This window comes from Anomalospiza imberbis, chromosome 22 (assembly GCF_031753505.1).
Source record: "Anomalospiza imberbis isolate Cuckoo-Finch-1a 21T00152 chromosome 22, ASM3175350v1, whole genome shotgun sequence".
Lineage (NCBI taxonomy): Eukaryota > Metazoa > Chordata > Aves > Passeriformes > Viduidae > Anomalospiza > Anomalospiza imberbis.
The window spans coordinates 6927053-6941590 of record NC_089702.1 but is presented as its reverse complement, the minus strand read 5'-3'; the positions used below and the strand labels follow the sequence as shown (position 1 = coordinate 6941590).

At 63.9% G+C, this 14538-nt stretch overlaps 2 protein-coding genes across 3 annotated transcripts in view; one reads left to right on the top strand and one right to left on the bottom strand.

The window, feature by feature from the left end:
• NCKAP1L (NCK associated protein 1 like) overlaps positions 1–14538 on the bottom strand; it is a 390138-nt gene that overhangs the window by 60283 nt on the left and 315317 nt on the right. The gene's annotated exons all lie outside the window — the stretch shown is intronic.
• Positions 3378–12846, top strand: ZNF385A (zinc finger protein 385A). The gene is given in 8 exon segments (XM_068212742.1): positions 3378–3502; positions 5510–5605; positions 8628–8775; positions 9331–9534; positions 10673–10839; positions 11948–12040; positions 12606–12734; positions 12736–12846. Coding segments are annotated over 8 exon segments (1059 nt in total). The 5' UTR covers positions 3378–3391.

The following is a 14538-nucleotide window of genomic DNA, read 5'->3' as shown; positions in this document are numbered from 1 at the left end:
TCCAGAGATCCCAAAATCCAGAGACCCCCCCGAGAGACCCCAGAGACCCCAAAATTCAGAGGCCCCGAAATCCAGAGATCCCAAAATCCTGAGACCCCAAAATCCAGAGACCCCGAAATTCAGACACTCCCCTTGAGAGACCCCAGAGACCCCAAAATCCAGAGATCCCACAATCCAGAGACCCCGAAATACAGAGATCCCAAAATCCACAGACCCCAAAATCCAGAGATCCCAAAATCCAGAGACCACAGTGAGACCCCAATGAGACCCCGAAACCTAGAGACCCCAAAATCCACAGACCCCAAAATCCAGAGACCCCGAAATTCAGAGACCCCAAAACCCAGGAACTCCCCTTGAGAGACCCCAGAGACCCCAAAATCCAGAGATCCCAAAATCCAGAGACCCCCCCGAGAGACCCCAACATTCAGAGACCCCAAAATCCAGAGACCCCAAAATCCAGAGACCTGGTGCGTTTTTGTGGGGTCCCTCGGGGGGGAGGGGGTCTCTGGGTTTTGGGGTCTCTGCGTTTTGGGGTCTCAGGATTTTGGGATATCTGGATTTCGGGATCTCTGGATTTCGGGGCCTCTGAATTTTGGGGTCTCTGGGATCTCTCGGGGCGGTCTCTGGATTTTGGGATCTCTGAATTTTGGGGTCTCTGGATTTTGGGGTCTGGGTTTCGGGGTCTCAGTGGGGTCTCTCTGTGGTCTCTGGATTTTGGGATCTCTGGGGTCTCTCAAGGGGAGTGTCTGGATTTCGGGGTCTCTGGATTTCGGGGTATCTGGATTTTGGGGTCTCTGGATTTTGGGACCTCTGGATTTCGGAATCTCTGGATTTTGGGGTCTCTGGATTTTGGAGTCCCTAAATTTTGAGTTTTCTGAATTTTGGGTTCCCAGAATTTTGAGTCCTCTGGATTTCGGGTTTCCTGGATTTTGGTGTCCCTGGATTTTTGGGTTTCTGGATTTTGGGTTCCCTGGATTTTGGGGTCTCTCTGGGGGTTTCTGAATTATGGGGTTTCTGGATTTTGGGGTCCCTGGACTTTGGGGTTTCTGGATTTTGGGTTCCCTGGATTTTGGGTTTCCTGGATTTTTGGGTTTCTGGATTTTGGTGTCCCTGAATTTCTGGTTCCCTGGATTTTGGGTTTCCTGGATTTTGGGGTTTCTGGATTCTGGTGTCCCTGGATTTTGGGTTTCCTGGATTTTGGGGTTTCTGGATTCTGGTGTCCCTGGATTTTGGGGTCCCTGGATTCTGGTGTCCCTGGATTTTGGGTTTCCTGGATTTTGGGGTTTCTGGATTTTGGTGTCCCTGAATTTTTGGTTCCCTGGATTTTGGGGTTTCTGGATTCTGGTGTCCCTGGATTTTGGGGTCCCTGGATTCTGGTGTCCCTGGATTTTGGGTTTCCTGGATTTGGGGTTTCTGGATTCTGGTGTCCCTGGATTTTGGTGTCCCTGAATTTTTGGTTCCCTGGATTTTGGGGTTTCTGGATTTTGGGGTTTCTGGATTTTGGTGTCCCTGGATTTTGGGATCTCTGGATTTTGGGGTCCCTGGATTTTGGTGTCCCTGGATTTTGGGGTCTCCGCCCTCGTGTCCCCCCACCCCTCCCTGCACCCCCTCAATTCCCACGCTCCCAGGGCGTGTCCCTCCCCCTCCGCCCTCCCCCCCCCACCGCCCCCGCCCGCGCGTGTCCCGACACGTGCGCGACCCCGCCCGCCGCGCGCACGCGCTCCGGGGGGGGGGAAGGGGGGGAGGGGAGGGGAGGGGACGGACGCGCGGACGCGCGGACACGCGCGCGCGTGGGCGCGCCCGCCGCACGTGAGCGAGCGCGGGGGGGAGGGGGAGCGAAACGGGGAGGGGGAGGGGTCCCGGAGCGGGGGGGAGGCGACACCGAGGTGACAGCTCGGGGTGGGGGGGGGAGGGGACACGCGTGGGGCGCGACACGCGCGGGGCGGCTCCGCCCCCTGCCCTCCCCTCCCCCCCCCCAAATCCGCCCCCTCCCCCCCCCCCGTGCCCCAGTTCCGCGCGCCGCCATTGGCTGAGCCCCGCGGGGGGGGGAGGGGACACGGGGGGGACACGGGGGGGGGGGGGGGACACGGGCACGGGGGGGGGGGACACGCAGGGACAGCCCCGGCGGGCCGCGCCAGCCGCACCGGGGCCGGGGGGGCCCCGCAGGTAACGGGAGACCCCAAAATCCCGCGGGGAGGGGGGGCGGGGATGGGGGTTTGGGGTTTTCGGGATTTGGGGTTTGGGGTTTCGGGATTTGGGGTTTTCGGGGTTTGGGGATTTGGGGTTTGGGAATTCGGGGTTTGGGGATTGGGGGTTTGGGGTTTCGGGGTTTGGGGTTTTCGGGATTTGGGGTTTGGGAATTTGGGGTTTGGGGATTTGGGGTTTGGGATTTCGGGGTTTGGGGTTTCGGGGTTTGGGATTTCGGGGTTTGGGGTTTTCGGGGTTTGGGGTTTTGGGACTGGGGGTTTGGGATTTCGGGGTTTGGGATTTCGGGGTTTGGGGTTTTCGGGGTTTGGGGTTTTGGGATTGGGGGTTTGGGATTTCGGGATTTGGGGTTTTCGGGATTTGGGGTTTGGGATTTCGGGGTTTGGGGTTTTGGGGGTTTGGGGTTTTGGGATTTGGGGTTTGGGATTTTCGGGGTTTGGGGATTTGGGGTTTTAGATTTGAGATTTCGGGGTTTGGGAGTTTCGGGGTTTGGGATCTTGGGGGGTCTGAGGTTTGGGATTTTCGGGATTTGGGGTTTGGGATCTTCGGTGTTTGGGATGTTTGCGGTGTGGGATTTGGGGGTTTGGGATCTCCAGGATTTGCGATTTGGGATTTGGGGGTTTGGGATCTTCTGGATTCGGGGTTTGAGGTTTGGGATTTTTGGGGTTTGGGGGTCCAGGCCCGCGGTGGGGGGGGGACACCGGGGGGTCGCGGGGAACTCGGCCTCCCCCGGCGCGGAGCGGAGCGGGGACCCCCGGCAGGGAACCGGGGACGCGCGGGGGCGGCGGGAGGGGAACCGGGGGCTGCCGGGGAGTCCCGAGGGTCGCTGGGGGGGTCTGGGATGGTCCCGGGGGGGTCCCGGTGTCCCGCAGGTCACTCAGCGCCCCCCCCGCATCCCCCGGTGCGGGCCGGGGACCGCGCGGGAGAACCGGGACCGGCGGGATGGGGGGGGGGGGTCCCGGGGGGAATTCCGGGGATCGCGGGGGGGGGTCCCGGTTGTCCCGGGGTGGTCCCGGGGGTCGCGCTGTCCCCGGTTCTCTCCCACCCCCCCTCCCCGGTGCGGCGCGGCCGCCCCCGGTAAGAACGCGCGGGGAGGGGGGGCGGCCCGGGAGGTTTCGGGGGGTCCCGGGGGGGGCCAGCCCGGGGGTCCCGCGCCCCCCCCTGACCCCCTCCCCGCCGCAGGGCGATGCTGCGGGCCCCGGGGCCGCTGGGGCCGCCCCCCGGCCGCCTCCTCCTGCCCGAGGCCGCCGCCGCCGCCGCCGCCGCCGCGCTCCGGCTGCTGCCGCCGCTGCCCGCGGTGAGCGGGGCCGGGGGCACCGGGGGGCACCGGGGGGCACCGGGGGGCACCGGGGGGGCTGCCGGGAGATCGGGGGGTCCCGGGAGGCGGGAAGGGACGGGGGGTCCCGGTGCCGGTACCGGCGGGGAGGGGGGAGCGGCGGGGCTGAGCCCGGCCGGGGCTTCGGGGGGTCCCCGGTACCGGAGGGTTCGGGGGGTCCCGGTGATCGGGGTGTGGGGGGGGGTCACGGGGGGGATGGAGGGTCCCGGGGTCTCCATGGGGGGTTCCCGGGGGGTTCCGGGGGGCTTTTAGGCGGTCCTGGTACCGGGTGGTTCCCGGTACCGGAGGGTTCGGGGGGGTCCCGGTGCTCGGGATGTGCGGGGGGTTCCGGGAGGGAGTTTTTGGGGGTCCCGGGGGTGTTTTGGGAGGTCCGGGGGCCGGGGGGGGGGGGGGTTCGGGGGTTTCGCGTCGGCGGCCGCGAGGGGTCCCGGGGGGGGGGGGGCGGGGAGAAGGGAGCGGGGCGGCCCCGCCCCCTCCCGGCCGCCGTACCGGGACCCCCCCCTCCCCCCACCGCTGGGGAACCCCCGGGACCCCCCCGGGACCCCCAAAACCCACCCGGGACAGGGAATGTGCGACCCCGGGGGATAACGGGAGGGGACGGGGGCACACCCGGGACCCCCGCTGGGACCCCCAAAACGCCCCGGGACCCCCCCGGGACCCCTAAAAACCCCCGGTGCCCCCCAGGAATCGCCCGGGGCCTCCCCGGGACCCCCGCCAGGGCTCGGGGCGATGCGGAACCCCCGAACCGCCCCCGGGACCCCCCAAATCACCCGAGCGGGGGGGACCCAGAGACCCCCCCAAAGTCACTCGGGGTGGGGGGGGGGCCCAGAGACCCCCAGATGCCCCCCCCGGGGGTGGGGGCGGGGGGGCGGTCCCGGTCCCGCCCGGTCCCGCCCGGTCCCCCGGGCTTGGGCGGGGGGGATTCCTGAGGCGCTGCGGAATTGGGGCGGGGGGGGGGGGGATCCTGACACCCCCCCCAAAACCGAGAGGGGAATTTTGGGGGGATGGGTGGGGGGGATTTGGGGGGGCTGAACCCCCCCCCCCCCCGGGTGGAGGCAGGACATAAAGGGGGGGATGGGATGGGCTTGGGGTGTTTTGGGGATATTTTGGGGTTGATTTTGGGGGTTTTGGGGGCGCAGGGATGATTTATGGGGGGTGTTGGGGTGTTTAGGGGATATTTTGGAGTTTTTTGGGATGGTTCGGGGGTGTTTTGGGGGAACGGGAATAATTTTTGGGGGGGTTTTGGAGTTTTGGGGGGATATTTTGGGGTTTTTGGGGATATTTTGGGGGTTTGGGGGGTGCAGGGATGAATTTTGGAGGGATTTGGGTATATTTTGGGGGTTTTGGGGGATATTTTAGGGTGTTTTGAGGGCGTAGAGATTATTTTGGGGGGTGTTGGGGTTTTTTTGGGATATTTTGGGGTGTTTTGGGGGTGCAGGAATGATTTCTGGGGGATTTTGGGGTGTTTTGGGGGTGCAGAGATGATTTTTGGGCATGGTTTTGGGGGATATTTTGGGTTTTCTTGGCATGTTTTGGGGGTGAAGGGAGATTTTGGGGTTGTTTGGGGGTTTTGGGGGTTATTTTGGATTTTTTTGGGGATGGTCTGGGGGTGTTTTGGGGGTGCGGGGATGATTTTTGTGGTTGTTTGGGGGATATTTTGGAGTTTTTGGGGTGCTGACCCCCCCCTCTGTGCCCCCCCAGGTGGAGCCGGTGCCCAAGGGGGTGCTGGGGGCAGTTTTTGGGGCATTTTGGGACTTTGGGGGTTTTACAGGGGGGTTGAGGGGGATATTTTGGGGTGCTGACCCCCCCTCTATGCCCCACCCAAATGGATACAGCGCCCAACGGGGTGCTGGGGGAAGTTTTTGGGGTGTTTTTGGGGTACAGGGCCGGTTTGAGGGGTGTTTTGGGGATACTTTGGGGTTTTGGGGATATTTTGGGGTGCTGACCCCCCCCTCTGTGCCCCCCCAGATGGAGCCGGTGCCCAAGGGGGTGCTGGGGGCCCTGGCCAAGCCCCGGCGCCCGGTGATCGCCTGCAGCGTCTGCCAGATCCGCTTCAACTCCGAGGTGAGCGCCGGGACCCCAAAACCGGACAGACCCCCCCGAAAACAGGACAGATCCCCCCAAAACAGGACAGACCACCCAGAACTGGGACAGACCCCCCCAAAACCAGACAGATCCCCCCCAAAACAGGACAGACCACCCAGAACTGGACAGACCACCCAGAACTGGGACAGACCCCCCCAAAACCGGACAGATCCCCCCCAAAACAGGACAGATCCCCCCAGAACTGGACAGACCACCCAGAACTGGGACAGACCCCCCCAAAACCGGACAGATCCCCCCCAAAACAGGACAGATCCCCCCAAAACCGGACAGACCCCCCCAAAACAGGACAGACCACCCAGAACTGGGACAGACCCCCCCAAAACCAGACAGATCCCCCCAAAACAGGACAGACCACCCAGAATTGGAACAGACCCCCCCCAAACAGGACAGACCCCCCCAAAACCGGACCGATCCCCCCCAAAACAGGACAGACCGCCCAGAATAGGGACAAGCCCCCCCAAAACGGGACAGACCCCCCAAAACAGGACAGACCCCCCCCCCCCAAAATGGGACAGACCCCCCAAAAAACCAGACAGATTCCCCCAAAACGGGACAGACCCCCCCCTCAAAACCAGACAGACCCCCCCAAAATGGGACAGACCCCCCTCCAAAAACCGGACAGACCGCCCAGAACTAGGACAGACACCCCCAAAATAGGACAGACCCCCCCAAAACAGGACAGACCCCCCAAAACAGGACACACCCCCCCAGAACTGGGACAGACCCCCAGGGACCCCCCCCAAAACCAGACAGACCCCCCAAAACTGGTACAGACCCCCCAGAATGGGACAGACCCCCAGGGACCCCCCAAAACCGGACAGACCCCCCAGAATGGGACAGACCCCCCGGGGACCCCCCAAAACCGGACAGACCCCCCAAAACTGGGACAGACCCCCCAGAACTGGGACAGACCCCCAGGGACCCCCCAAAACCGGACAGACCCCCCAGAATGGGACAGACCCCCCGGGGACCCCCCAAAACCGGACAGACCCCCCAGAACTGGGACAGACCCCCAGGGACCCCCCAAAACTGGACAGACCCCCCCAAAACCGGACAGACCCCCCAGAATGGGACAGACCCCCCGGGGACCCCCCAACCTGGGACAGGCCCCAGGACCCCGGTCCAGCGCGCTGGCGCCTGGGGGTCCCCAGGTGTCCCCAAGGTGTCCCGGGGTGTCCCCCAGGGGGTGGCACAGGGTCTGGAGGGGGGGACAACGTCCTGGGGGGTGACAGTGTCCCCGTGCTGTCCCCGTGTCCCGGGCTCTTTGTCAGTGTCACTGTCACCGTGTCACCGTGTCACCGTGTCACCGTGTCACCGTCACTGTCACTGTGTCACTGTGTCACTGTGTCACTGTCACCGTGTCACCGTGTCACTGTCACCGTGTCACTGTCACCGTGTCACCGTGTCACTGTCACTGTGTCAGTGTCACCGTGTCACCGTGTCACTGTCACGGTGTCACTGTCACTGTGTCACTGTGTCACTGTCACTGTGTCACTGTCACTGTGTGTCACTGTGTCACTGTGTCACTGTCACTGTGTCACTGTGTCACTGTCACTGTGTCACCGTGTCATCGTCACTGTCACTGTGTCACTGTCACTGTGTCACTGTCACTGTGTCACTGTGTCACTGTGTCACTGTGTCACTGTGTCACTGTCACTGTGTGTCACTGTGTCACTGTCACTGTGTCACTGTGTCACTGTCACTGTGTCACTGTCACTGTGTGTCACTGTGTCACTGTGTCACTGTCACTGTGTCACTGTGTCACTGTCACTGTGTCACCGTGTCATCGTCACTGTCACTGTGTCACTGTCACTGTGTCACTGTCACTGTCACTGTGTCACTGTCACTGTGTCACCGTGTCACCGTCACTGTCACTGTGTCACTGTCACTGTGTCACTGTCACTGTGTCACTGTGTCACTGTGTCACTGTCACCGTGTCACTGTCACCATGTCACTGTCACCGTGTCACTGTCACTGTGTCAGTGTCACTATCACTATGTCACCGTGTCACTGTCACTGTGTCACTGTGTCACTGTGTCACTGTCACTCTGTCACTCTGTCACTCTGTGACTGTATCACTGTCACTCTGTCTCTGTCGCTCTGTCACTGTCATTGTGTCACTGTCCCTGTGTCACTGTCACTGTGTCACTGTCCCTGTGTCACTGTGTCACTGTCCCTGTGTGTCACTGTGTCACTGTGTCACTGTCCCTGTCCCCAGAGCCAGGCCGCCGCTCACTACCAGGGCAATCGCCACGCTCTGTGTCACTGTGTCACTGTGTCACTGTGTCACTGTCACCGTGTCACTGTCACTGTGTCACTGTCACTGTGTCACTGTGTCACTGTCCCTGTGTCACTGTCACTGTGTCACTGTCACTGTGTCACTGTGTCACTGTGTCACTGTCACTCTGTCACTCTGTCACTCTGTGACTGTATCACTGTCACTCTGTCTCTGTCGCTCTGTCACTGTCATTGTGTCACTGTCCCTGTGTCACTGTCACTGTGTCACTGTCACTGTGTCACTGTGTCACTGTGTCCCTGTGTCACTGTCCCTGTGTGTCACTGTGTCACTGTGTCACTGTCCCTGTCCCCAGAGCCAGGCCGCCGCTCACTACCAGGGCAATCGCCACGCTCTGTGTCACTGTGTCACTGTGTCACTGTGTCACTGTCCCTGTGTCACTGTCACTGTGTCACTGTGTCACTGTCCCTGTGTCACTGTCCCTGTGTCACTGTCACTGTGTCACTGTGTCCCTGTGTCACTGTGTCACTGTCCCTGTGTCACTGTCCCTGTATCAATGTGTCACTGTGTCCCTGTGTCACTGTGTCACTGTCCCTGTGTCACTGTCACTGTGTCACTGTCACTGTGTCCCTGTGTCACTGTCCCTGTGTCACTGTGTCACCGTGTCACTGTCCCTGTGTCACTGTCACTGTGTGTCACTGTCTCACCGTCACTGTGTCACTGTGTCACTGTCCCTGTCCCCAGAGCCAGGCCGCCGCTCACTACCAGGGCAATCGCCACGCTCGCCGCCTCAAGGGGCTCGAGGCCGCCCGGGCCCGCCGGGGGGGGGATCCCGGGGACCCCCCGGAGCCGCCCGCAGCCCCCCCAGCCGGGGACCCCCCTGAGCGCTCAGGTGGGTGCTGGCCCCCCCCACATTCCCCCAAAACCCCTATAACCCCCCACATTCCCCCATAACACCCCCAAATTCCCCTATAACCCCACAAAAACCCCCCAAACCCCCCATAACACCCCCAAATTCCCCTATAACCCCACAAAAACCCCCAAACCCCCCCATAACACCCCCAAATTCCCCTATAACCCCTCAAAAACCCCACAAATTCCCCTGCAACCCATCCAAATTCCCCTATTACCCCCATTTCCCCCTCCAAATTCTCCCCCTAAAACCCCCCTAATCCCCCCAAATTCCCCCATAACCCCCAATAACCCCCCTGTAATTGCCCCCAAATTCCCCCATAACCCCTCAAATTCCCCCAAAAGCCCTCCAAGACCCCCCCAAATTCCCCCAAAAGCCCTCCGAGACCCCCCAAATTCCCCCAAAAGCCCTCCGAGACGCCCCAAATTCCCCCAAAAGCCCTCCGAGACCCCCCCAAATTCCCCCAAAAGCCCTCCGAGACCCCCCAAATTCCCCCCAAACCCCCCCTAACCCCATTTCCCGCCCCCTCCCCAGGGGAGCAGCCCCCCGCCCCCGCCGCCCCCGGTGCCCCCGGGCCCCCCTCGCCCCCCGCCCCCCCATCGGCGGCGGGGCCGGAGCCGGGGGGGCCGCGGGAGGAGGAGGAGGAGGAGGAGCGGGCGAAGGCCAAGCGGCTCCTGTACTGCGGCCTCTGCAAGGTGGCCGTCAACTCCCTGTCCCAGCTGGAGGCGCACAACAAAGGTGACACCGGGGACACCGGGGGGACTGGGGACATTGGGGGGACATTGGGGACATCGGGGACACTGGGGACATTGGGGGGTTGGGGACACTGGGGACATTGGAGGGACTGGGGACACTGGGGACATTGGGGACACTGGGGACACTGGGGACACTGGGGGGATCAGGGACACTGGGGACATTGGGGGGATTGGGGACATTGGGGACACTGGGGACACTGGGGACACTGGGGACATTGGGGGGTTGGGGACACTGGGGACACTGGGGACACTGTGGGCATTGGGGACACTGGGGACATTGGGGACACTGGGGACACTGGGGACACTGGGGGAATCAGGGACATTGGGGGGATCAGGGACATTGGGGACACTTGGGACATTGGGGGGATTGGGGACATTGGGGGGATTGGGGACACTGGGGACATTGGGGGGATCAGGGACATTGGGGACACTGGGGACACTGGGGACACTGGGGACATTGGGGGGATTGGGGACATTGGGGACACTGGGGACACTGGGGACACTGGGGACACTGGGGGGATCAGGGACATTGGGGGGATCAGGGACATTGGGGACACTGGGGACATTGGGGGGATCAGGGACATTGGGGACAGGGGAACATTGGGGTGTCTTGGGGAGGGGTCTCAGGGGGGTCCCTGTGGGTGTAGGGGGGGTCCCAGGTGGGGTTTTGGGGTTCATGGATGGTTTTGGGGTCCTGGGGGGGCGGTCCGGGGGTGTTTTTGGGGTCCCGGGCTGTTTTTGGGGTCCGGGGTGTGTCCCGGGATGGGTCCGCGGCTGTATTTGGGGTCCCAGGGGTTCCCGGGCTGTATTTGGGGTTCCGGGGATTCCCGGGCTGTATTTGGGGTCCTGGGTGGTCCGGGGCTGTATTTGGGGTCCTGGGGGGTCCGGGGCTGTATTTGGGGTTCCGGGGATTCCCGGGCTGTATTTGGGGTCCTGGGGGGTCCGGGGCTGTATTTGGGGTTCCGGGGGTTCCCGGGCTGTATTTGGGGTCCTGGGGGGTCCGGGGCTGTATTTGGGGTTCCAGGGGTTCCCGGGCTGTATTTGGGGTCCTGGGTGGTCCGGGGCTGTATTTGGGGTCCCGGGGGTCCCGGCTGTTTTCGGGGCTCACCCCGCTCCCCCAGGCACGAAGCACAAGACGCTGCTCGAGGCCCGCTCGGGGCTGGGCCCCATCCGCGCCTTCCCGCGGGCGGGGGGCTCGGGGGGGTCCCCCCCGGCCGAGGGCCCCGAGCGCTCCTTCCACTGCCAGGTGTGCAACGTGCGCCTCAACTCCGAGCTGCAGCTCAAGCAGGTGGGGAGCCCCAAAATATCCCCGGGGGGCAGCCGGGGGGACCCCAAAACCCCAAAATCCCCTGGGATCCCAAACCGACCCCAAAGTCCCAGCGGGATCCTAAACCGACCCCAAAATCCCCTGGGATTCCAAACCAACCCCAAAGTCCCAGCGGGATCCTAACCCGACCCCAAAATCCCCTGGGATCCTAAACCGACCCCAAATCCCCAGGGAGCACCCAGGTGGACCAAAAAATATCCCGGGGAGCACCCAGGGACCCCAAATCCCAGCAGGATCCCAAACTGACCCCAAATCCTGCGGGGAGCCCCCAGAGGGACCCCAAATCCTGCTGGGATCTCAGACTGACCCCAAATCCCAGCGGAGATTCCGAACTGACCCCAGATCCCACTGGGATCCTGAAGTGACCCCAAACCCTCCCCAGGGATCCCTGAATTGACCCTGGGAACCCAAACTGACCCCAGATTCCCCTGGGATCCCCCAGAGTGACCCCAAATCTCAGCAGTGATCCCCAAACTCCCCCAGGGACCCCCAAACCGACCCCAAACCCCCCCCCAGGGACCCCCCCAAAGTCCCCCAGGGACCCCCCAAACTGCCCCAGGGACCCCCCAGAGTCCCCCAGGGATCCCCAAACTGACCCTGGATCCCCAACCCCCCCCAGGGACTTCCCAAAGTCCCCCAGGGACCCCCCAAACTGCCCCAGGGACCCCCCAGAGTCCCCCAGGGATCCCCAAACTGACCCTGGATCCCCAAACCCCCCCAGGGACTTCCCAAAGTCCCCCAGGGACCCCCCAAACTGCCCCAGGGACCCCCCAGAGTCCCCCAGGGATCCCCAAACTGACCCTGGATCCCCAAACCCCCCCAGGGACTTCCCAAAGTCCCCCAGGGACCCCCCAAACTGCCCCAGGGACCCCCCAAAGTCCCCCAGGGATCCCCAAACTGACCCTGGATCCTCAAACCCCCCCAGGGACTTCCCAAAGTCCCCCAGGGACCCCCCAAACTGCCCCAGGGACCCCCAAACTGCCCCCAACCCCCCCTATAGACACCCCCAGCCCGACGCTTGGGGCGCTCTGGGTTTTGGGGTGCTGCTGACCCCCCCGTGCCCCCCCAGCACATTTCCAGCCGGCGGCACCGGGACGGGGTGGCCGGGAAGCCCAACCCGCTCCTGGGGCGCCACAAAAAACCCCGCAGCCCCCCCGAGCTGGTGAGGGGGTCTGGGGGGCTGGGGGTTCTGGGGGGCTGGGGGTTCTGGGGGGCTGGGGGGGTTTGGGAGCGGCTGGGGGGGGGTCTGTAGGGGGGTTTGGGGGTGTCCACAGGGGATTTAGGGGGGTCTGGGGGTTTGGGGGGATGGGGGTGTCTATAGGGGGGGGTCTGAGGGGGGTCCTGGGGGTTTGGGGGGGGTCTGGGGTTATCAATGGGGGGGTGCCCCAGGACTGGGGGGCTTTAGGGGTGCCCTGGGGGGGCTTTAGGGTAGCAATGGGGGTGTCCCCCAGGACTGGGGGGCTTTGGGGGGGGTCTGGGGGTATCAGTGGGGGGGGGTCCCATGAGATTGGGGGGTTTGGGGTGCCCTGGGGGTGCCCTGGGGGGTCTGGGGGTATCAATGGGGGGGGTCCCCCAGCATGTGGGGGGGGTCCCCCGGGACGGGAGGGTTTGTGGTGCGCTGGGGGGGTTTGGGGTGCGCTGGGGGGTCTGGGGGTATCAATGGGGGGGGGTTCCCCGGGCCCGGGGGGTTCCGGGACCCCCCCCCAGCGCTGCCCCCGTACCCCCAGGCGCCGCTGCCGTTCCCGAAGGAGCTGCCGAAGGCGCTGGCGGGGGGCGCGCTGCTGCCGCCCCCCCTGGCGCTCGCGGCCGCCGCCGCCGCCATGGCCGCCCCCCCCCTGGCCCTGCGCCCCCCCGGGCCCCCCGGACCCCCCCCTCCTGCCCGGGCCCCCCCTGGCCCCCGCCCTGCTCCGCCCGGCCCCCGGCCCCCTGCGCCCCGCGCACGCCCCCCTGCTCTTCTCCCCATACTGAGGGGACAGGGACGGGGACACAGACAGGGACAGGGGGACAGGGACAGGGACAGGGGGACAGGGGGACAGGGACAGGGGGACAGGGACAGCTCCAGTCCCCTGCACCCCGCGCACGCCCCCCTGCTCTTCTCCCCGTACTGAGGGGACAGGGACGGGGACACGGACAGGGACAGGGGGACAGAGACAGGGGGACAGGGACAGGGGGACAGGGGGACAGGGACAGGGGGACAGGGACAGGGACATGGGGACAGGGGGACAGAGACAGGGACAGGGACGGGGACAGCTCTGCCCCATGCACACTCCCCTGCTCTTCTCCCCCTGCTGAGGGGACAGGGACAGGGGGACAGGGACATGGGGACTGGGGGACAGGGACAGGTCCAGTCCCCTGTACCCCGCACACGCTCCCCTGCTCTTCTCCCTGTACTGAGGGGACAGGGATGGGGACATGGGGACAGGGACAGGGGAACAGGGACAGGGATATGGGGACAGGGATGGGGACATGGGGACAGGGACATGGACAGGGACAGCCCTGCCCCGCGCACGCTCCCCTGCTCTTCTCCCCCTGCTGAGGGGACAGGGATGGGGACAGGGACAGGGGGACATGGGGACAGGCACATGGGGACAGGGACAGGGGGACATGGGGACAGGCACATGGGGACAGGGACAGGGAGAGGGGGACATGGGGACAGGGACAGAGACAGGGGGACATGGACAGGGACATGGGGACAGGGACGTGGAGACAGGGACAGGGATGGGGACAGCCCCGGGAGGGGCGAGGATGATCCTAGGAGTGACAGGGACACCCCCGGGAGTGACAGGGACAGGGACAGTGACACCCCTGGTAGGGGCAGCGACACCCCAGGAGTGACAGGGACAATCCTGGGAATGGCAGTGGCAGTGACAGGGACAGTGGCAGGGACAGTGACAACCCTGGGGGAACAATCCCCACGGGGACAACGCCCCCCCAAAACCTGGAACAATTCCTTGGGACAATCCTGGAACGACCCCCCCGGGACACGAAACCCCCCGGGGACACCCTGGGGACACCGCGGGGACAACGGCCGGCACCTGGCAACCGCTGCCTGGCAACCAGGAACCGCCTGGCAACGGTTGCCTGGCAACCTTCAGTGAGCAACTGCCCGGTGACGGTCACTCGGTGATGGGCACTCAGCGACGGTCACTCAGTGACGGTCACCTGGCAATGGTCACTCAGTGATGGTCACTCAGCGACGGTCACTCAGTGATGGTCACCTGGCAATGGTCACTCAGTGATGGTCACTCAGTGAAGGTCACTCAGTGATGGTCACTCACTGATGGTCACCTGGCAATGGTCACTCAATGATGGTCACTCGGTGATGGGCACTCAGCGACGGTCACTCAGTGATGGTCACTCAGTGAAGGTCACTCAGTGATGGTCACTCAGCGACGGTCACTCAGTGACGGTCACTCAGTGATGGTCACCTGGCAATGGTCACTCAGCGACGGTCACTCAGTGATGGTCACTCAGTGAAGGTCACTCAGCGACGGTCACTCACAGACGGTCACTCAGTGATGGTCACTCAGTGATGGTCACTCAGTGATGGTCATTCAGTGATGGTCACTCAGTGATGGTCACTCGGTGACGGTCACTCAGCGATGGTCACTCACTGATGGTCACTCAGCGATGGTCAGTGACGGTCACTCAGTGACGGTC